The sequence below is a fragment of the Schistocerca piceifrons genome, chromosome 5 (genome assembly GCF_021461385.2).
Source record: "Schistocerca piceifrons isolate TAMUIC-IGC-003096 chromosome 5, iqSchPice1.1, whole genome shotgun sequence".
Classification (NCBI taxonomy): Eukaryota; Metazoa; Arthropoda; class Insecta; order Orthoptera; family Acrididae; genus Schistocerca; species Schistocerca piceifrons.
In genome coordinates, this window is record NC_060142.1 from 75554988 (window position 1) to 75577355 (window position 22368).

The following is a 22368-nucleotide window of genomic DNA, read 5'->3' on the forward strand; positions in this document are numbered from 1 at the left end:
ATTCCTTGATTCTGGAGTACAATCGGCGATGTACCTCATTTTGAGGTGTAACTGAAAAGAAATTTAGCATTTCTGTAGAAAAAGAAACTCGGTGTCATAGACTGTCGGAAGGAGTTGAGCAGGAGAAAGGCGTCTCTGGTATTGACAGCTACGGTCGCAGGTTCGAATCCTGCCTCGGGCATGGATGTGTGTGATGTCCTTAGGTTAGTTAGGTTTAAGTAGTTCTAAGTTCTAGGGGACTGATGACCACAGATGTTAAGTCCCATAGTGCTCAGAGCCATTTGAACCATTTTGGTATTGACATATCGAGCGGACACCTTGGGCTGCAATGGATATTAGGCGGTTAATATGCTGAGGATGACATGATAGGGACGGTCGGATACAAACAAGGGGAACAACACACACAGTAAAGTGTCTGCGTGTAAAGAGTGGGTGGGAGACTGGAATGCAGAGCAGTATCAACGGCTTTCTTGCTGCTCGAGAAGTACAAATACTGTAACAGGCTGGATGGCAAATCATATGTAACGCCGTAAATATTTTAGTGGATGATGGAAAAAATAAAACACAGGCTGAAATATTTTAGTGGCTAATGGAAAAAATGAAACACAGGTTGAAACCACGCGTATAGTTACTAATTATTTTCTACATTACAATTACTTAGACTTCTTTCCGAGATACACTGCGGTGACAATAGTCATGGGATAGCGATATGCAGATATAAGGATGGCTGTAGTATCGCGTACGCGTATAAAAGGGCAGTGCATTGGCTGAGCTGTAATTTGTACTCAGGTGGTTCATGTGGGAAGGTTTCCGATGTTATTATGGTCTCACGACGGGAATTGACAGGCTTTGAACGCGAACGGTCGTTGGAGGTAGACGCATGGGACGTTCCATTTCGGAAATCGATAGAGATTTCAATATTCCGAGATCCACAGTGTCAAGAGTGTGCCCAGAACACCAAATTTCAGGCGTTACCTCTCACCATGGACAACGCAGTGGCCGATGGCCTTCACTTAACGACCGAGAGCAGCAGCGTTTGTGTAGAGTTCTCATTGGTAACAGACAAGTACGACGAACGTATCCGTTAGGACAGTGAGGTGAAATCTGGCGTTCATGGGCTACGGCAACAGACGACCGAAGCAAGTGCCTTCGGTAACAGCACGACATCGCCTGCAGCGCATCTCCTGCGCACCTAGCTACGTCAGTTGGTCCCTAGGCGTTTGGAAAACCGTGGTCTGGTCATAGGAGTCCCGATTTCAGTTGGTACGAGCTGCTAGTAGGGTTCGAGTGCGGCCCAGACCCCACGAAGCCAGGGACACAAGTTGTCAACAAGGCACTGTGAAGCTTTTGGTGGTTCCGTAGTCGTGTGGGCTGGGTCTCGGTTATGTTCGGCTACTTGGAGAATATTTGCAGCCATTCACGGACATTATGTTAGCAAACAATGAGGTAATTTTTACGGATGACATTGTCATGTCACCGGGCGACAGCTGTTCGCGATTGAAGAACATTCTGGACAGTTCGAGAGAATGATTTGGCCACTCAGATCGTCTGACATGGATCCCATCGAACATTCATGGGTCATAATCTAGAGGTCAGTTACTGCACAACACCCCGCACCGGCAACATTTTCCCAATTATGGACGGCTATAGAGGCAACATGGTTCATTATGTCTGCAGGGAACTTTCAACGACTTGTTAAGTCCATGCCACGTCGAGTGGCTGCACTACGCCGGGTCGGAGGAGGTCCGACCGATATTAAGAGGTATCCCATGACTTGTCACTTCAGTGTAAATTGTGCTGCGAGATACAACTGGAAAGGAGACCAATACTGCGGAGTACTCACTTGCCGAGGACGTCTGTGGGACCCAGGAGCTGCTGGACGGTTACGGAGGCTTCGCCGGCAGCAGGCAGTGTCGCCAACTTCAGCGTTACTCTGGAGTTCGGCGTGCCCGGCTGCAAAGTCAATAGCAGTTATTCCCTACTATCTCTGATAGGAAAAGTATTCTGCTGTTGTGTTATACGAATGCTGAGAACATTTTAGCAACTAAAATGTCGGCTTATTTTACTTCCGCTTCATCACTGCATTTAACATAATACAATCTTACTTTCCAGCTCCACACTGTAATAACAGCAGATTTTTAGGAAAAAAGTATTATTTTACCTACAAAATTTAGAAACTGCAGATGTTGAAAACGAAGTGGAATGCGCACAAACTGATAAAAATAATTCTCCTTGCTTCCACTGCAGTACTGGAAATTTTAATATATTTCGTAATGAGAGGACAAGTAGCAACTTTGGTTTTTATTAAGAAATTACTTTGGTTTCCAAAAAGTGGTTTCATATTTGAGGTGTCATGCAATTACTCGAATGGTCCACCTTCATCATCATCAGCAACAAAATGTCAAACCAATGTTCAAACTTCTCTGCCTGATTATTACCTATCTGACAAAGATATTCAGAAATTCTCTTACTGGTAAACAGTGTTATATTTACAATATAACTCTGAAATGCCCATCAGATTACATCATCTTTCGTCAAGTCAGTAACATTTATTAACAATTAAAATTTGCATCGGTGCAATACATACGTTTTCAATCGCAGCTTAGGTCTAGTAATGTATTGTTGCCTATCCAGCATCCATCGGTTAGTAAGCATTTGAGCTGATACACTTACCAACACAACCAACTGCGCAGCAGCGGTTCTGAAAGATTTGGTAAACCAGAAAACAAATGTGGAAAATCAGCTGCACATTCAGTCGTCCTACTTGTGTCCATCTGAGCAATTTCCAGCGCCCTCAAAAATCGTTCTTCGCCAGCAACTCTCGAAATAGTAATCTAAGGATGTTTGCAGCTACTTATCTCAAAAAGAATCGTTGCTTTAAAAAATGAAGACAGTATTCGGAAACAGCTTGGACCACGATTAAGGCCAGAAAAAAACCTTTACAAATATACACTATGTGATCAGAAGTATTCGGACACCTGCAAAAACATAAGTTTTTCGTATTAGGTGCATCGTTCTGCCACCTACTGCCACGTACTCCATATCAGCGACCCCAGTAGTCATTAGACATCGTTAGAGAACAGAATGGGGCCCTCCGCGGAACTCACGGACTTCGAACGTGGTCAGGTGTCACATGTCTGTACGCAAGATTTCCACACTCCTAAACATCCCTAGGTCCACTGTTTCCGATGTGATAGTGAAGTGAAAACGTTAAGCGACACGTACAGAGCAAAAGCGTACTGGCCGACCTCGTCTGTTGAGTGACAAGAGACCGCCGACAGTTGAAGAGGTTCGTAATGTGTAATAGGCAGACATCTACCCAGATCATCACAAAGGAATTCCATACGGTATCAAGATTCACTGCAAGTACTATGATACATAGGCGGGAGGTGAGAAAACTTGGATTTCATTGTCGAACGGCTGCTCATAAGCCACACATCACGCCAGTAAATGCCAAACGACACCTCACTTGGTGTAAGGATCGTAAACATTGGACTATTGAGCAGTGCAAAAACGTTGTGTGGAGTGACGAATCACGGTGCACGATGTGGCGATCCGATGGCAGGATGTGGGTACGGCGAATGCCCGGTAAACATCATCTGCCAGCGTGTGTAGTGCCAGCAGTAAAATTCGGAGGCGGTGGTGTTATGGTGTGGTCGTGTTTTTCATGGAGGGGGCTTGCACACCTCGTTCTTTTGCTTGACACTATCACAGCACAGGCCTACATTGATGTTTTAAGCACCTTGTTGCTTCCCTCTGTTGAAGAGGAATTCGGGGATGGCGATTGCATCTTTCAACACGATCGAGGACCTGTTCATAATGGACAGCCTGTGGAGGAGTGGTTACACGACAATAACATCCCTGTAATGGACTGGCCTGCACAGTGTCCTGACCTGACTCCTACAGAACATCTTTGGGATGCTTTGGATCGCCGACTTCCGTGACAGGCCTTGTCGACCGACATTGGTACCTCTCCTCAGAGCAGCACTCCATGAAGAGTAGGCTGCCATTCCCCAAGAAACCTTCCAGCACCTGACTGAACGTATGCCTGCGAGAGTGGAAGCTGTCATCAGTGCCAAGGGTGGGCCAATACCATATTGAATTCCAGCATTACCGATGGAGGGCGCCACGAACTTGTAAGTCATTTTCTGCCAGGTGTCCGGATACGTTTGATCAAATAGGGTATGTCCTAAACATAATTCCTTAACAGTGCTACAGATTATCCAAAATTTGTACACTCGGCAGCACAAAAAGTGGACCAGCACAATAACATTCTTCTGATTAATCGTCCAATGACTGTTTCACATTTTGTATTTGAACTATGGTTATTCTTGATGTGTAATTGAGATATCTCAACTGGAAAACAAAAAAACGTGGAAACGAAAGTAAAATGAAGGGATATTCAACGCTTTCCATAGGAACACGCCAGCATGCCATAACATCATTCAAAGGATTCGTCCTGATAACGAATGTTCGTTACAGTCTCTTGAATGCTGCATCGAATTCCACTTGCTTCACGGTAATTCCCGTTGACGACACAGAGAAAACAAATGTGAATATCTTAGGTTAGTCTTGTCCTGACTGCTATGACGGTACAAGTCACTGTAATGAGTCTCAATTTATTACACTTTTCACTACAGAAGGCTACACCCCCATTATTAATCGGATTTATGTCAATTAATTGACATGGATGTATCAATTGCACAACTTTGGTAGACAGTGGTACAGGTTATCCAAAAGTTTTGAAGCACAAAAAGTGCAGAGGCTGACATTTGAATTCCCCGCCATGTTAAGCAGGCGCCACTCACATTTAAGAGTTTACAGTACTGCTCACAAAAGCAAAGGACATTTTTAATTGTGAGCGTAATTGGGAAAGTTACACTTTATTCCTCGAAGCATGCACTCGCTAAAACATAAGACAATCATCTGCTCCTTGTCATTCCAAGGATTCCAGACGTGTGTAAGGCGCCTGAAGATGCGTGGTGGAGGCAAGGACGAAACGCGTCAGAAATGCACCGACTTGGAATGGTTTTCTACATCTGCTTTCGATATTCTATCTGCTCCCATGTATTGTTAGCTTACGTTTTCGTTGTATGGAGAACAGCAAGGAGGAAGTATGTTTTATCTCAGTTGCCTCTGCTTATTTTCTTCTCGCATACGACGAAGGAGGCTGGCAGGAGAGCATCCCTGCCTTCGTTTATAATGCTGCAGCGGATTCCGGCTGCTTTGCTTCTCGATAGAGATATATATGTAAAGGGTTACAACAGCAACTATAATAAGCGTTACATACCTTGAAATATTGACTGATAACCCAGTAGTTGACAAAACAAGCGTACCCATAAATACACTCCTGGAAATTGAAATAAGAACACCGTCCCCCCAGGGGCTCAGCATTCATTTGCTGAGTACGGGCTTGGCGACCCCGGGGTCCTGAGCTGGGGACTGGTCAGCGCCGCCAGTCTCCTGTCACCGTAAACCCCGGACATGCTTCAGCGACCACCGCATGGCGCAGCGGTGGAATGTTGTATGCTGCGGGGAATGGTAATCTTGGCTTGACCGCCTGGATTGCGAGGAAGGTAAACCTCTATAAAAAACCCTCAATCTTATGGTGTGCTGCGCGCCTATAAGATGCATGGCTGTTGGGGTGGAACAGTCGCAAGCGGGCAACCTCTGGGGCACCTGCCGCACCCCAGTTGTATAAGGCTTACTCAGGCACGCGGGGCTCTGTCTGAGCGGACCTTTAGTTCCCTAGCTGCTCGTGGGACCACAATGGACCCTTCGACCTCTACGTTTCCCCCTACCAGTGGATTGGGTGGGCCACTGGTAGGAAAACACATCCAATCGAAAAAGTGACTTCGTGCTGAGAGTCCTCCAGCGCCTGGTGTTACTAGAGATTTATCAGACTGTCGTAACAGAGCACATGCTGATATCCAGAATGTGTTTTTGATTGTCAAACGGAAGGAAGGTAGCTTTGAGAGAGTTTCTCCCTTTTACATCCACAAGGGTCTTGAGGGAATTGCAGGAACACTGAAATCTGTGAAGCGTCTGCGCAATGGGACTCTGTTAGTTGAAACTTCTAGTTCCCGTCAAGTCACTTCTCTTAGGAAAGCAACCTGTCTCGGAGAGTACACTATCGAGACCGAGCTCCACTCCACTTTGAACTATAGTAAGGGTGTTGTGACATGTAGGGACTTGGTGGATATCCCCAAGGACGAGTTGAAATCTGAGTGGGCTGACGAAGGTATTGTCGACGTGCAGCATATTATGAAACGAGTCGATGGGGATCTAGTCAAATCCGACTCGTTTATTCTCACGTTCAATCGCCCGAGACTCCCAGAGCATGTTAAAGCGGGTTTCTTACGTTTGCCAGTACGGCCATATTTCCCCAACCCAATGCGATGTTTTAAATGTCAGCGCTTTGGGCATACTACGTTGGGGTGCAATGGGATAGCCACTTGTGGTAAATGTGGTCAGCCTGCCCATGAAGGAGCCGATTGTTCATCGCCTGTGAAGTGCGTGAATTGCTCTGGGAGTCACCCTGTCTGGAGCCGGGTCTGCCCCATCTATCTCGAGGAACGGAAGATACAGGAGATAAAAACATCTAAGCGCATCCCCTATGGTGAGGCCAAGAAGCTCTTTAAGGCCATGCAGCCTCCTGTGTTTACAACATCTTTTGCTTCCACTCTGCAGTAACCGGTACAGTTGGCCACTGTTGCTACACAAACGGAGGTTGCTAGTGTCAGCACTAATACCTGCATTTGCCAGTGCACTTGTGCTGCTGCGGTTGTTTTGCAACCTGCAGCTCTCCCCACAACATCGGACAAGGCCGTGGTTGCTGACATTGGGGTACTTCCTGCACCTCTCCATATGGCACCTTCTGCCCAGGCGAGTAAAGCTCCAACTGTTGACAAGGTTCTGCATTCTAAGCCCCCCCCAAGACGAAGACGCCAAAGGTGAAGGTTTTGCCACCTGAGGAGACTAGTCACGGTCAGTCCGATGATGATGCCATCGTACTATCTGACATCTCCCTTGGGTCGCCATCGGAGCTGTTGGACATTGATGTCGACCGGGGGCGATCTTCTCGCCCCAGGAATAAATCTCCGGCCAGTACGGGCTCTCCTCCAAAGCACAGGGGCAGGGTGAAAATTCAGCCACCCTGATCACTGGCTCCCATATTACAGTGGAACCTGAATGGGTTCAGGACGCATGTGGCCGAATTACAACTCCTTGTACGAGAGCGCCCCTTGTGCTTATGTCTCCAAGAGACACATTTCCGGGCCACTGATGCTCCTTCTTTACGGGGCTATACCGTGTATCGAAAAGATGATCTGACGGGGGAAAGGGCAAAGGGTGGTGTTGCGGTTTTTGTCCATGACATGCATCACTCATCTGAGCTCCCTCTCGTTACGGACTTGCAAGCAGTTGCAGTTGACCTTCTTGTGGGGCAGAGGCTCACAATCTGTTCCGTTTACTTACTGCCTCAGGACGCCATAGACTCTGAGGCTCTCACAGACCTTATTACCCAACTCCCCCGCCCATTTCTCCTTCTGGGGGACTTCAATGCTCATAATGTCTTATGGGGCTCTACGACTACTTGCCCCAGGGGTCGCATTCTGGAAAGCCTCATGGCATCCGAAGAACTGTGCATCCTCAACTCTGGTGCTCCCACTCATTTCTGTACTGCTTCTGGGTCGTCGTCAGCTATTGACATTTCCTTTTGCTCTCCAGCACTCGCGGATTCTGCTCTGTGGGAGGTTGCCGCTGACCTCCATTCTAGTGACCACTTCCCCCTTTGGATTCGCCTCCTGGATGAGACTGTAGCATTACCAGTGCCGCCCAGGTGGAACCTCTGCAGAGCTGACTGGACACTTTTCAGCGATTTAGCTGTTTCGGAACACCGTGCCAGCGTCCACGAATGGGTCGACCATGTTACAGCCGTGATCTCCCATGCTGCTGAATTGTCGATCCCACGGTCCTCAAGTCATCCCAAGAGGCGCCCTGTCCCTTGGTGGACCACTGAGTGCCGCTCAGCCATCCGAGCCCGCCGTGCAACTCTGCGCCGCTTCAAGTGCCGTCCCTCAGCTAACAATCTTGCGGCCTTTCGGGTGGCAAGGGACAAGGCGCGGCGAGTGATTAAAGAGAGCAAACGACGGTCATGGCAATCGTTCTTGAACTCCATCTCCCGCTCCACTAGTTCTACAAAAGTGTGGGAAGCCATCAGGAGGATCTCCGGGAAACGCAGCCAACTACCTGTCACAGCATTGCTGCATCAGGGTAGTCTACTCACGGCGCCGAGAGACATTGCCCAGACACTGGCCACGTATTTTGCCGAATCTACTGCCACTATGAACTGTGATCCAGATTTCTGCCGCTACCACACTGCTATCGAGAGGGATCACTTGGACTTCCGGTCTCCAAATTCTGAACCCTACAACTGCCCCTTCACAATGTGGGAACTGGATTCGGCGCTGTCTGTGGCTCATGGTACTGCGCCAGGTGCTGATCAAATCCTGTACAGCATGCTGCAGCACTTGTTGCTGCCATCCAAGGAAGTACTCCTGAATTGTTTTAATATGATATGGTCATCCGGCACGTTCCCTGACTCGTGGAGGGAGGCGATTTTGATTCCCCTCCTCAAACCGGGGAAGGACCGAATGCATCCCAGTAGTTATCGGAGTATTGCTTTGACGAGCTGTGTCGGGAAGACATTGGAACGCATGGTCAACCATCGCCTGGTTTGGCTGCTCGAGACCAGGCAGCTCCTTAGCCGGTCTCAGTGTGGCTTTCGGAGATGTCGTTCAACTATAGACAACTTGACCCTGCTTGAGGCGGCCATCCAGCAGGCCTTCCTACGTAACCAGCATTGTCTAGGTGTATTCTTTGACATTAATAAGGCGTATGACACTACTTGGCGCCGCCTTATCCTCAATCAACTCCATCAGTGGGGCTTTCGTGGCCATCTCCCCATCTTCATTCGGTCCTTTCTTTCCCGCCGCCTCTTTCGATATCGGGTTGGTAATGTGCTATCTGATTTGTACGTGCAGGAGAATGGTGTTCCTCAGGGAAGCGTTTTAAGTGTCACCCTCTTTGCCGTCGCCATTAACAGTATCACGTCCACAATCCGGAGTCCTGCCCAGTGCTCCTTGTTTGTGGACGATTTTGCTGTTTTCTGTTCTTCCTCCAGTCTTGTCACTGCTAGTCGGCAGCTGCAGCTTACGATAAAGCGATTAGAGGCATGGACTGCGAAGACGGGTTTTACCTTTTCTGCAGACAAATGTGTGTGTGTTCATTTTAATCGTTCTCGACGTGCTTTTACCTCCCCTGAATTGCGTCTGAGGGGCACCATTCTTCCTTTTAGAGACACTGTGAGGTTCCTGGGCCTCACTTTTGATTCCAAGTTGTCGTGGTTGCCGCACCTTAAAGACCTCAAGGTGCGGGCCCTGAAGGCGCTGAATATTTTGAAGTGTTTGAGCCATCGGTCCTGGGGAGCAGATCGGGCGCGTCTGCTGCAGTTTTATAGGGCTTTCGTCCGGTCGCGTCTTGACTATGGATGCACTGTGTATGGGTCAGCGAGGCCTTCGTATCTGAAGATTCTTGACGCAGTACACCATGAGGGTATCAGGCTGGCCACTGGTGCCTTCCGTACCAGTCCCATCCCCAGCCTGTGTGCTGAGGCAGGGGAACCGCCGCTCGCCATCCGGCGGAAACTCCTCATGGTGCGACGAGTGTGTCAATTCCTTGCCTGTCCTCCCTCCCCTGCATACCCTACTGTTGCCCGACCGCCTATGGAACGTCTCTTTTCCAGTCGTCCAAGGGCAACGAGACCATTTGGGATTCGTGCCAAGCATTTGCTTGAGTCCCTTGGTGTGGAGCGTGTGTCACCCCAACTCCAGTGTTTTACCCGCCTGCCTCCCTGGTTGCTCCAGAGGCCCAGCGTCCTTTTAGATTTGTCAGAGTACCGGACGAGCTGCACTCCTGCGTTTGTTTTTACCTCCTTATTTTACGATATTTTAAACCAGCATCCTGACCATGTACCAGTATTTACGGATGGCTCTAAACAGGGGGACTCTGTAGGTTGTGCTGTGGTTTTCCCTGATCGAGTCATCAAATTACGGCTTCCTGCAGCATTTACCATCTTTGATGCCGAATTGTTTGCGATCTTGCGGGCATTGGAGCAGATGAGATGTGTTCCCAGTCTTAAGTTTCTCATCTGTTCTGACTCTCTGAGTGCCCTTCAGACCATGCAACACTTGTACCCAGCGGATACGGTCGTCCAGAACATCCATGATGCCCTACTCCACCTGCAACGGCAGGGGAAGGAGGTTTCCTTCTGCTGGGTGCCGGGGCACGTGGGTATTAGGGGAAACGAACTGGCGGATGTGGCTGCCAAAGATGCATGTTCCCTCCCTCACGTTGTTGAATGTGCCGTCCCCCTCCATGCTGTTACCTCCCTTTTGCGTTCTCGTGTTATGCCTCAATGGGAAGAGGAGTGGCTGGCAGTCGGTGAAAATAAGCTGCGACTGGTCAAGGCCACCACGCGGCCATGGCGTACATCCTACCAGTCATGCAGGCGGGATGAGGTTCTCCTCACCCGCCTCCGCATCGGGCACAGTCCCTTAACGCACGGTTTTTTACTCCGGCGGGAGGACCCCCAATCTGCAGTGCTTGTGGCGTCCAGATAACTGTGCGCCACATTTTACTTGACTGTCCTTTATTCTCTGACCAGAGGGCGGTGGTTTCCTTGCCACCGGATTTGCCTCTATTTTGCAAGACGACGCAACGACTGTGGTTAAGGTTTTGTGTCCTGTCCAATTTGTTGCCTCGGATTTTAGGGAGAGGATTTTAATGTGCTGCTGGGTGACTGGTTCACCCAGGTTTTAGGTAAGAGGTCCGCCAGTCACGATTACCTACTTGTTTCCCTTTAATTTTTGTTCTCTTTTTCTTGTTTCCTTTCCTTTTTTAGTGCGTTTCTTCTCCTCTTGTTTTGCCTCTGTATGTGAGGATTTGTAACTGCGTCAGGTCTGTGTCTTTTAGCCGTTCTCCTTGTTCGCTGTCCGTCTTCGTCCCTTCTCCGCATGTGTTCCTGTTTCTATGCGTTTGGGCGCTGATGACCACGCTGTTTAGCGCCCGAAAACCTCAAACCACACACACACACACACACACACACACACACACACACACACACACACACACACACGAACACCGTGAATTCATTGTCCCAGGAAGGGAAACTTTATTGACACATTCCTGGGGTCAGATACATCACATGATCACACTGACAGAACCACAGGCACATAGACACAGGCAACAGAGCATGCACAATGTCGGCAGTAGTACAGTGTACATCCACCTTTCGCAGCAATGCAGGCTGCTATTCTCCCATGGAGACGATCGTAGAGATGCTGGATGTAGTCCTGTGGAACGGCTTGCCATGCCATTTCCACCTGGCGCCTCAGTTGGACCAGCGTTCGTGCTGGACGTGCAGACCGCGTGAGACGACGCTTCATCCAGTCCCAAACATGCTCAATGGGAGACAGATCCGGAGATCTTGCTGGCCAGGGTAGTTGACTTACACCTTCTAGAGCACGTTGGGTGGCACGGGATACATGCGGACGTGCATTGTCCTGTTGGAACAGCAAGTTCCCTTGCCGGTCTAGGAATGGTAGAACGATGGGTTCGATGACGGTTTGGATGTACCGTGCACTATTCAGTGTCCCCTCGACGATCACCAGTGGTGTACGGCCAGTGTAGGAGATTGCTCCCCACACCATGATGCCGGGTGTTGGCCCTGTGTGCCTCGGTCGTATGCAGTCCTGATTGTGGCGCTCACCTGCACGGCGCCAAACACGCATACGACCATCATTGGCACCAAGGCAGAAGCGACTCTCATCGCTGAAGACGACACGTCTCCATTCGTCCCTCCATTCACGCCTGTCGCGACACCACTGGAGGCGGGCTGCACGATGTTGGGGCGTGAGCGGAAGACGGCCTAACGGTGTGCGGGACCGTAGCCCAGCTTCATGGAGACGGTTGCGAATGGTCCTTGCCGATACCCCAGGAGCAACAGTGTCCCTAATTCGCTGGGAAGTGGCGGTGCGGTCCCCTACGGCACTGCGTAGGATCCTACGGTCTTGGCGTGCATCCGTGCGTCGCTGCGGTCCGGTCCCAGGTCGACGGGCACGTGCACCTTCCGCCGACCACTGGCGACAACATCGATGTACTGTGGAGACCTCACGCCCCACGTGTTGAGCAATTCGGCGGTACGTCCACCCGGCCTCCAGCATGCCCACTATACGCCCTCGCTCAAAGTCCGTCAACTGCACATACGGTTCACGTCCACGCTGTCGCGGCATGCTATCAGTGTTAAAGACTGCGATGGAGCTCCGTATGCCACGGCAAACTGGCTGACACTGACGGTGGCGGTGCACAAATGCTGCGCAGCTAGCGCCATTCGACGGCCAACACCGCGGTTCCTGGTGTGTCCGCTGTGCCGTGCGTGTGATCATTGCTTGTACAGCCCTCTCGCAGTGTCCGGAGCAAGTATGGTGGGTCTGACACACCGGTGTCAATGTGTTCTTTTTTCCAATCCCAGGAGTGTATTACCAAGATTTGAACAAGGATCGCTAGAAGTAGTTTATACGGAAAATACGCATTCAGGTACTGTTCAAGACTAGGAACTTTCGTGTGGGAAGTGATACCGTATACGCTTAGTGCATGTAGAAACTTTACGTACTCTCCTCTTAACAACTTACCGGTCAAATTCTGGTGGTGTAAATTTCATCCACCGTCGAAACTTTAACCAGCTACCTCCGAGTCAAGCGCCACGGCACAGGTGTGTATCACCGATCTTCGCTACGGCAGTGGGTCGTTTACAGAAGGCTGGTTATCACGATGGAATAATATAATATTACGACATTCATAACGTTTTTTGGTATAAAAAGCAAAAGCATCTAGTGCAAATATATATCGCATTATTTTACTGACACAAGAAACCGAGCCTTAAATACGCCAAAGTTAGAATAACGACACTTTTATCTAAGCCTGACAACAAGAAACAAGTTTGTTGCACGTGACACCAAACAATTACCCCAACTGCTCTAGATGCTGCATTTTTTTATACTGTACTTTGAAAGGCAACTGAGTGCAGAATGAAACATATTATCCTCTGCTTTGCACCATCATTCGCCTCAATGGTTGGATGCCGTCCGTTACCACTTCTTCTCCTCTGCCAATTTCTTCATCTACCATTGAAACGCCAACGAAACTTGTACAAGAGCATAATATCGTGTAGGGCCCTCGCGAACACGCAGAGGTGCCGCAACATTACGTGGCATGGACTCGACTAATGTCTGAAATAGTGCTGGAGGGAACTGACACAATGAATCCTGCACGGCTGTCCATAAATCCACAAGAGTACGACGGGGTGGAAATCTCTTCTGAACAGCACGTTGCAAGGCATCCCAGATATGATCAATAATGTTCATATCTGGAGAGTTCGGTGGCCAGCGGAAGTGTTTAAACTCAGAAGAGTGTTCCTTGGGCCACTGTAGCAATTCTGGACGTTTGGGGTGTCGGATTGTCCTGCTATAAGTGCCTGTCGGAACGCACAATGGGCATGAATGGATGCAAATGATCAGACAGGATGCGTCACCTGTCAGAGTCGTATCTAGACGTATCAGGGGTCTCATATCACTCCAGCTGCACACGCCACATACCATTACAGAGCCTCAACCATCTTGAACAGTCCCCTGCTGACATGCAGGGTCCATGGATTTATGAGGTTGTCCCCATACCCGTAGACGTCCATCCGCTCGATACAATCTGAAACTAGACTCGTTCGACCAGACAACATGTTTCCAGCCATCAACAGTGCAATGTCAGTGTTGACGTGCACAGGCGAGGCGTAAAACTTTGAATCATACAGTCATCAAGGGTACAAGAGTGGGCCTTCGGCTCCGAAAGTCCATATCGATGATGTTTCGTTGAATGGTTCGCACACTGACACTTGTTGTTGGCCCAGCTCTGACATCTGCAACATTATGCGGAAGGGTTGCACTTCTGTCACATTTAACGAGTCTCTTCAGTCGCCGTTGTTCCCGTTCTTGCAGGATCTTTTTCCGACCACAGCGATGTCGGAGATTTGATGTTTTACCTGATTCCTGATATTCACGGTACACTCGTGAAATTGCTGTACGAGAAAATCCCCACTTCATCGCTACCTCGGAGATGCTGTTCCACCTTCACACGCAGAATATAAGACCACGTTCAAACTCACTTAAATCTTGATAACCTGCCATTGTAGCAGCAGTAACGGATCTAACAACTGCACCAGACACTTGTGTTACATATACCTTGCCGGCCGCAGCACCGTATCCTGCCTGTTTACATAACTCGTTATTTGAATACCCATAGATATACCAGTTTCTTTGGCGCTTCAGTGTATATTCCGACTTATATATTCCGACCTCTGTATTCCCCTACAGTTTTTACTAACTTCAGCTCCTTCTAGAATCGCTGTACTTACTCCCTGATCTCTTAACACATGTCCTACCATTCAGTCTCTCTTTTTGTCAACGTTTTCCTCATATTTCTTTCTTCGTCTTTTCTGTATAGAAACTACTGATTTCTTACTATTCCACCTAATTTTCAACCTTCTAGAATATTACATCGCAAACGCTTACATTCTGTTCTTTTCCTCTTTCCCCACAGTCCATTATTCTCTACCATTCAATGCTGTGCTCCACACGTACATGCTAAGAAAAGTCTCTCTCTGATTAAGGCCAATGTGTGATATTAATAGACTTTTTTTGGTCAGGAATATCCTCTTTGACTGTGCTAGTAAGGTTTTACATTATACTTGCTTCGTCCGTCATGGGTTATTCTGCTTCCAAGATGGCAGGATTCATTCACTTCGTCTGTTTCGTGGCCATCAATTTTTATATTAAGTTTTTCACTGTCTCATTTCTGCTACACCTCGTTACTTTCATTTTTCTCCTTCTTCCTCTCAGCCCATATTCTGCGCCTAGTGGACTGTTCATTTCATTCAATATGTCCTGCAATTATTCCTCGGTTTAACTGAGAACAGCAATGCTATCAGCGAATCTTAACATTTACAATCTTTCAGCTTGAATTTGTATCCCATTCCTGAATCTAACTTTTACTTTCGACATAGGTTCTTCGACGTATAGCTCAAACAGTATTAGACAAAGACTGCATCTCTATCTTATGCCTTTTGTAATGCAAGCGCCTCTCTTACATTTTTATTGATCATCTTTCCCTAGAGCTGATACCTATTTGTCTTAGACTTTCGACGTCTTACACCATTTTACATTATCAAACGTTTTCTCTAAGTCGAGAGATCCTATGAGTTTGTCTAACTTCTATAATCAACCGCAACGGCAGAAATGCCTTTCCGGTACCTCTACCTTTCCTAATGCCAATCGCCGTTTAACAGTTCCTCAATTTTATTTTCCACTCTACTGTACACGACTCTTGTCAACAGCTTGGATGCATGAGCCTTTAAACCTATTATGCGATAGTTCTCGAATTTATCTGCCCAAACAGTCTTCGGAAATGCGTCGATGACATTTCCCCGAAACTCGGATGCTATGTCTCCGACTCATAGATTCTACACACCAACTTGAATAGTCGTTCGGTTGCCACTTTCGTCACTGACTTCCAAGAGAAAAAAAATTATGGACAACGAAAGAATAATCTGAACGAAACGGAAATATGTGATGTGCATGTACAGACAAATAAATTAGTACAATTTCAAAAAATTTGGATTATTTATTCAAAAGAACTTTGGTCTGTCTGTGGCCCTTATGCAAGCAGTTACATGGCTTGGCATTGATTGATAGAGTTGCTTGGTGTCCTCCTGAGGGATACAGAGTAATAGTTCTATGCATTACATCTTTCAGATTCCATTGATGAGAACTTCACTCAGTTTTTTTAAATTTTTTTGTCAAATGACAGAGACCGCAGTGACCTTATATTATCCTATGCATTCAATAAACAGCTGCTTTTGAGGAAGATGTTTGTTATATGCGATACGGAAAGGCAACCCCGATTACCTCCGATGATGTTTCACTGCATGAAACAGAACATGTTAAATAATTATTAAGAAAGACAAGTAAATTGCAAAACACAAAATATTACCATATGAATTGAAAAAACATTCTGTTAACAAGAAGCGGAAAGCTAACGATTAAAGTGTGAATTTGTAGACACAGATTTGCGTGACTGTAGGATATAGAGTGATTTAGGTGGCCCTGCCAATACGTTTTATGGACCCGGGAACGCCTACAAAAATCACGCGCGAGGTTTTCATATTCTCTCGCTCGTTGCGCACAAAATATTAGTTCTAGAGAAAAAAAATGAACCGATCCTTTTTGTAGGAAATTTAATTAAGTTAAATTTTGTACTAGGAGACGTCTTCGCCGGAGAACAGCGTTTTCGACTTAATTCGAGAAAAACGGGTTGTACGTTTTTCTTGAATAACTGGAAGACTAGGTTCTCTAGCGAAAACGTATCCCACAACAAAATTTAACTACATCAAATGTAAAATTTTTGAAGACATTATCAGCGATATTTAAAATTAATTTTTAAAGATTAAAAACATTTTTAATCGCACCTTTTTATTTTTATTGGAGTGACCGGTTTCGATTCTATTTAAGAACCATCTTCAGACTCGGGAACGATGGGTGGACTCCGTGTTGCAAGTTGCGCCGACCCTCGGCACTGGAATTGAGTCGAAGACATGCCTCCGTCTCACAGACGGCGCAACTTGCAACACGGAGTCCACCCACCGTTCTCGAGTCTGAAGATGGTTCTTAAATAGAATCGAAACCGGTCACTCCAATAAAAATAAAAAGTTGCGATAAAGACTGTTTTTAATCTTTAAATTTTACATCAAATATGCTGCAGAAACGTCATATTAATTGTTTCCTGTAGGACTAATAGTTTGCACATAATGATTAAAAGAATATGATAATTTTGCAAGTGGTATTTAAAGGCACTGCGGGTTGCGTAAAACCCATGGGTAGGGACAGCTGAATCATCGTATGCATTGAGAACATGAGATAATTACAGAACAGCGGCTCTCAGGACGCTGCCAGAAAATGAGGAGAGGTTTCAGTGGACATAAAATATTGAACAGAAAATCACTGATATACTTAGAAGAGAATAAGGAAACGTGTAGTATTAGGTTGGTTCATTAGTTCGTAGCGTTTTTGTTTTGAATGTTGGTATTCCGGTTTCTATGGGTTTATTTATCACTGTTATTTTTACATGTAGTTCACTGTTGCTATTTGAGCTTACATTTTGTCATTTGGAGATATGAGTGGAGCTGCGGACGCTAGAAAATGGAGTGATAAGCGGAGAAATCGGCGCGTTCCCGACATCTCCTTTTGCTGGAGTTCAATAGAGGGGTGACAGCGGAGGAGACAGCCAGAAACATTTGCGCCGTGTATGGGGATAATGCCACTGGACAGAGCACGGCTAGAAAATGGTTTTCTCCTATTAAGGAGGATCGTTTTGACATTAGTGACTCTCCACGTTCAGGAAGACTTTTGGGGTTTGATAAACATCGTTTAAACGCATCAACACTCAATGATCCACGTTAGAGTATTCGAGAACTGGCAAATGTGATGAACTGACATCATTCCACCATCGTGCGACATTTTCATGCAGAGGGGAAGGTCCACAAAGTGGGTATATGGGTACTGCATGCGCGTCAAGTGGCTCGTGAACAACACCGGCCATTCCTATCCTGTGTCTGTACTAGTAACGAGAAATGGCGTCTTTATGCTAACACAAGGAAAATAAAGTATTGGTTGAACCCAAACAAAGCAGCAAGTCTCCGTACAAAGAGCTGTTCTCATCCACGAAAGATAATTTTATGTAGCGGTGCGGTGTGCTACGAATTTCTTTCCCGAGGTGTAGCAATCACTGCTAACATCTATTGTCAACAACTGACACGTCTTGTAGGCGCACTCCAAGAACAACGACCAGCAAGATGGCGTGAAGTGATGTTTTATCCACGATAACGCCCGCCCGCATCCTGCTAGACCGACAAAAAACATACAAGGAGCTGAGTTGGGAAGCCATTCCGCATCTATCTTACTGACCTGATCTTGCGCTCTCAGATTTTCACATTTTCTGCTCTCTATCGAACAACTTCAAAAATGGTTCAAATGGCTCTGAGCACTATGCGACTTAACTTCTGAGGCCATCAGTCGCTAACCTAAGGACATCACACACATCCATGCCCGAGGCAGGATTCGAACCTGCGACCGTAGCGGCCGCTCGGCTCCAGACTGTAGCGCCTAGAACCGAACGGCCACTCCGGCCGGCTATATCGAACAACTTTCAAGAAATATCCTCTCCGGTTAAAAATGCTCTCCGAACACGGCTCGATGATTTCTTCGCCTCAGACCCACGTGATTTCTGCAGTCGCGGAGTCGACAAGTTACCGCAGCGTTGCAAAATAGCGAAGGAGAATATATTATTGATGTTTTGCGTATCTGTTGTGTTTATTTAACTTATGGGAAAACGCAGTACATTCTATACGTAGGCAAAGATCACGCAACAGTTTTCGCAATTAAAAATCGAATCTGAACGCTGTTTATTTGATGGAAGATAGTGTTATGTCTCATGTAGGAAGGACAAACGGCTATCACCTCGTGACAAAATTCGACAGCGGCAGGATTGTAGCCCGTCGACATTGCGACTTATCGTTCCGGGAAGCTGGTACTAGTGCTGTCCCACTACTGTCACGCGAATATGAAATCCGTGGATGCAGAAGTGCCATACTCAACACCACGCAAGATGTCAGTGGCCCTCCTTGACTAGCGCTCGAGAGGAGAGACATGCTGCACGCTCCGTCGTGCAGGATCGTAGACCCACGTTGTCGAGTCATAAAATGAGCTTGTCTGCGGCGGGACAAGTTTCCACGCGGACATTGCGGCCATGTCTGGAGCAGCACGATGCGTCAGCACGGCGACCGCTGTTGCGGCTTCCTCGACGCAGCAGCAGAGAGCGACGCGCTGACTGGGGTGCGCCCGACGACAACACTGCACACGGAGTGAGACCACGGAGTCTTTTCAGATGGACCTCACAAGGAGAGGTAGATCGACTTTTTTCAAACGAAATATACAGTATATATACAGGGTGTTACAAAAAGGTACGGCCAAACTTTCAGGAAACATTCCTCACACACAAATAAAGAAAAGATGTTATGTGGACATGTGTCCGGAAACGCTTAATTTCCATGTTAGAGCTCATTTTAGTTACGGATAAGGCTTCATTCCAACGTGATCAAATTGTAAATTTTCACAATCAACATGTGTGGGCTGATGAGAATCCGCACGCAATTGTGCAATCACGTCATCAACACAGATTTTCTGTGAACGTTTGGGCAGGCATTGTTGGTGATGTTTTGATTGGGCCCCATCTTCTTCCACCTACGCTCAATGTAGCATGTTATCATGATTTCATACGGGATACTCTACCTGTGCTGCTAGAACATGTGCCTTTACAAGTACGACACAACATGTGGTTCATGCACGATGGAGCTCCTGCACATTTCAGTCGAAGTGTTCGTACGCTTCTCGACAACAGATTCGGTGACCGATGGATTGGTAGAGGCGGACCAATTCCATGGCCTCCACGCTCTCCTGACCTCAACCCTCTTGACTTTCATTTATGGGGGCATTTGAAAGCTCTTGTCTACGCAACCCCGGTAACAAATGTAGAGACTCTTCGTGCTCGTATTGTGGACGGCTGCATCGGCGCATCAGGGATTCCATGCGACGGAGGGTCGATGCATGTATCCTCGCTAACGGAGGACATTTTGAACATTTCCTGTAACAAAGTGTTTGAAGTCACGCTGGTACGTTCTGTTGCTGTGTGTTTCCATTCCATGATTGTGATTTGAAGAGAAGTAATAAAATGAGCTCTAACATGGAAAATAAGCGTTTATTTTTAAATCTTTATCGAAATTACTTTACCATTTTTTTATTGAATTAATTGGTTTAAATGTATTTTTTAATTTGTGTTCCTTAGTCACATTATTTCAATCACGATATAAATCTTTTACCATTTGTTTCATTTTTTCTTTATATCATTCTTTTTCCAATCGGAAACTTTGTGATTATGAATTTAATTACATTTATCTATTATAATATCCAATTATTTGAAAATACCGATATACCAGTTAAAAAGCAAAAGACCAAATAATCTAATCATACTGACTGTGCAGTGGTGTGAATAACACACTTTTCGTTACTAGATGTGCAAATTTTTGCATGGTAATCGTCATACAAACATTTGAAACATAACCTAAATACGTATTGCACTAAACACCTCAGATGAAGATTTAAATGAAGGAAGGGTTTACAAGTATAACGAAATTAAAACAAAATGAGAAATAGATATAATGAACGCAATAATGTGAACGATGAAACAGGGTGATAAAACAAAAGAAATTAAATCAAAATTAATATATAAAATGAATTAAGAACACATGAACGAAGATTTCAAGTGGAAAAACAATGATAGGAAGAAAAATCGGAGCAAATCAAGAAGTTGATATTATGATTAAAATTATGTGACAAATGGAAATAAACAGTTATTGCACCTGCTGAAACTCGAAACCACAAGCTCCTGTACGTGAAGTTGCTACCCTGTTCGCTACACCGCACAACCAAACTATTTGACAGGACATTTTTGATGGTATTGAGTGTCACACAAAATTCCTAATTTTTTTTTAATCAGATACTTGAAAATGAGAGTTAACCAGGATGAATGGTTGCAGTGCGTGATAGCTGGAGTCTTAACTTACATAATCGGACAGATGGTTTCAAAAAGTCGATCCCGCCGCTGGGAAGCCATCCTTGTCAGTTCTGTGTGCAGCATCATGTTGGACGTGTCCTTGTGTGGAGACTCCAGTGAGAACGAATGCTCACAGACTGTATTCTTGACCGTCATACCGGCCCCAGTACCTAGAGTGATGGTATGGGGGGCACCGCTAGTGCACCATGAGGTCAACACTGGTTAGCACAGCTAGAAATTTGGGCACAATCTGCGTTAAGGCCATGGACTGTGCCTTGACTTAGAGGACTCCGTAACGTTAATTTTGAGCAAGAGGGTGCAAGACCGCATGTTGCCCATGTTGTCCTGACCTACTTCAATACGAAGCACGTTCGACTGTTGCCTTGCCTGTCACGTTCACCAAATCTCTCAGCCATTCAAAACACCTGCTCATGTGTTGCCGAGAGACCAGGATGCTACCACTCACCAGCCCAACGACAGATGAACTGTTGCACAGAGCTGAAGAAGCATATCTGCCATTGAAGGTCAATTCGACTAAATACTGAGCTGGGTCAGTGGCAGGCAGCTTTAATGACCAAATCATTAGAAAAATAAAAAATTAACAGTAAAGCCTGGTACCTCAGATGGAGATCGGTATCAGTCAAATTCTTCAGAGTAGGACGTCATAGGCATTAAGAAAAAGTTCATTTTACACTCGCCAACTGCGAATTGAGCACAAAAAAAAAACAAAGCAGTCACGTACCATCTCTCAGCAAATCGGCCCAGTGCAGTATACAGTGTCACTGAGCTGCTCCTACCGTTTGGTTTTATGCAACCTGCAACACCTTCAAATACCACATGCAAGATTTTCACATTCTCTCGCTCACTAAATACGAGTCATTAGTCCCACAGCAAAAAATGAACATGACCTCTCTGTAAGAAATTTAATGTAGTTAAATTTTGTACCGGGATTCGTTTTTGCTAGAGGGCATAGATTTCGAATTATTCAAAAAAAAGTACAAAGTTTAACTACATTACATTTCTTACAAAAAGACCATGCTCATTTCTTCTGTAGAGCTAATGGTTGATGTGTAGCAAGAACATAAGAATTTCAAGTGGAGTTTTTGAAGGAGTTGCAGGTTGCATAAAACCCATAGGCAGGGGCAGTTGAGTCAGCATGTATACAGTAGAGGGTATCAAACACCAAGCAAGACAGTTATAGCCAGCAGAGCAGTTTTATCAAGTCAGTATCTCGGTTGATCAACACCTGACACCAGAAACTATGTCAGCTGGGAATCATATTCAATTAAGTGGTTCCTTTTGTACGTTTGCATAAACGTGCCGGTTCAAAAAATGGCTCTGAGCACTATGGGACTTAACTTCTGAGGTCATCAGTCCCCTAGAACTTAGAACTACTTAAACCTAACTAACCTAACGACATCACACACATCCGTGCCCGAGGCAGGATTCGATCCTGCGACCGTAGCGGTCGCGTGGTTCCAGACTGTAGCGCCTAGAACGGCTCTGCCACTCGGGCCGTCCGTGCCTGTTATCTCT

General features: G+C 46.4%; 1 protein-coding gene across 1 annotated transcript in view; it reads right to left on the reverse strand.

Moving 5' to 3' along the window:
* LOC124797921 (venom dipeptidyl peptidase 4-like) overlaps window positions 1-22368 on the reverse strand; it is a 425918-nt gene that overhangs the window by 146538 nt on the left and 257012 nt on the right. The window contains exon 8 of the mRNA XM_047261054.1: window positions 1844-1953. Within this exon, the coding sequence (XP_047117010.1) occupies window positions 1844-1953 (110 nt within the window). The remainder of the gene's footprint in view (window positions 1-1843; window positions 1954-22368) is intronic.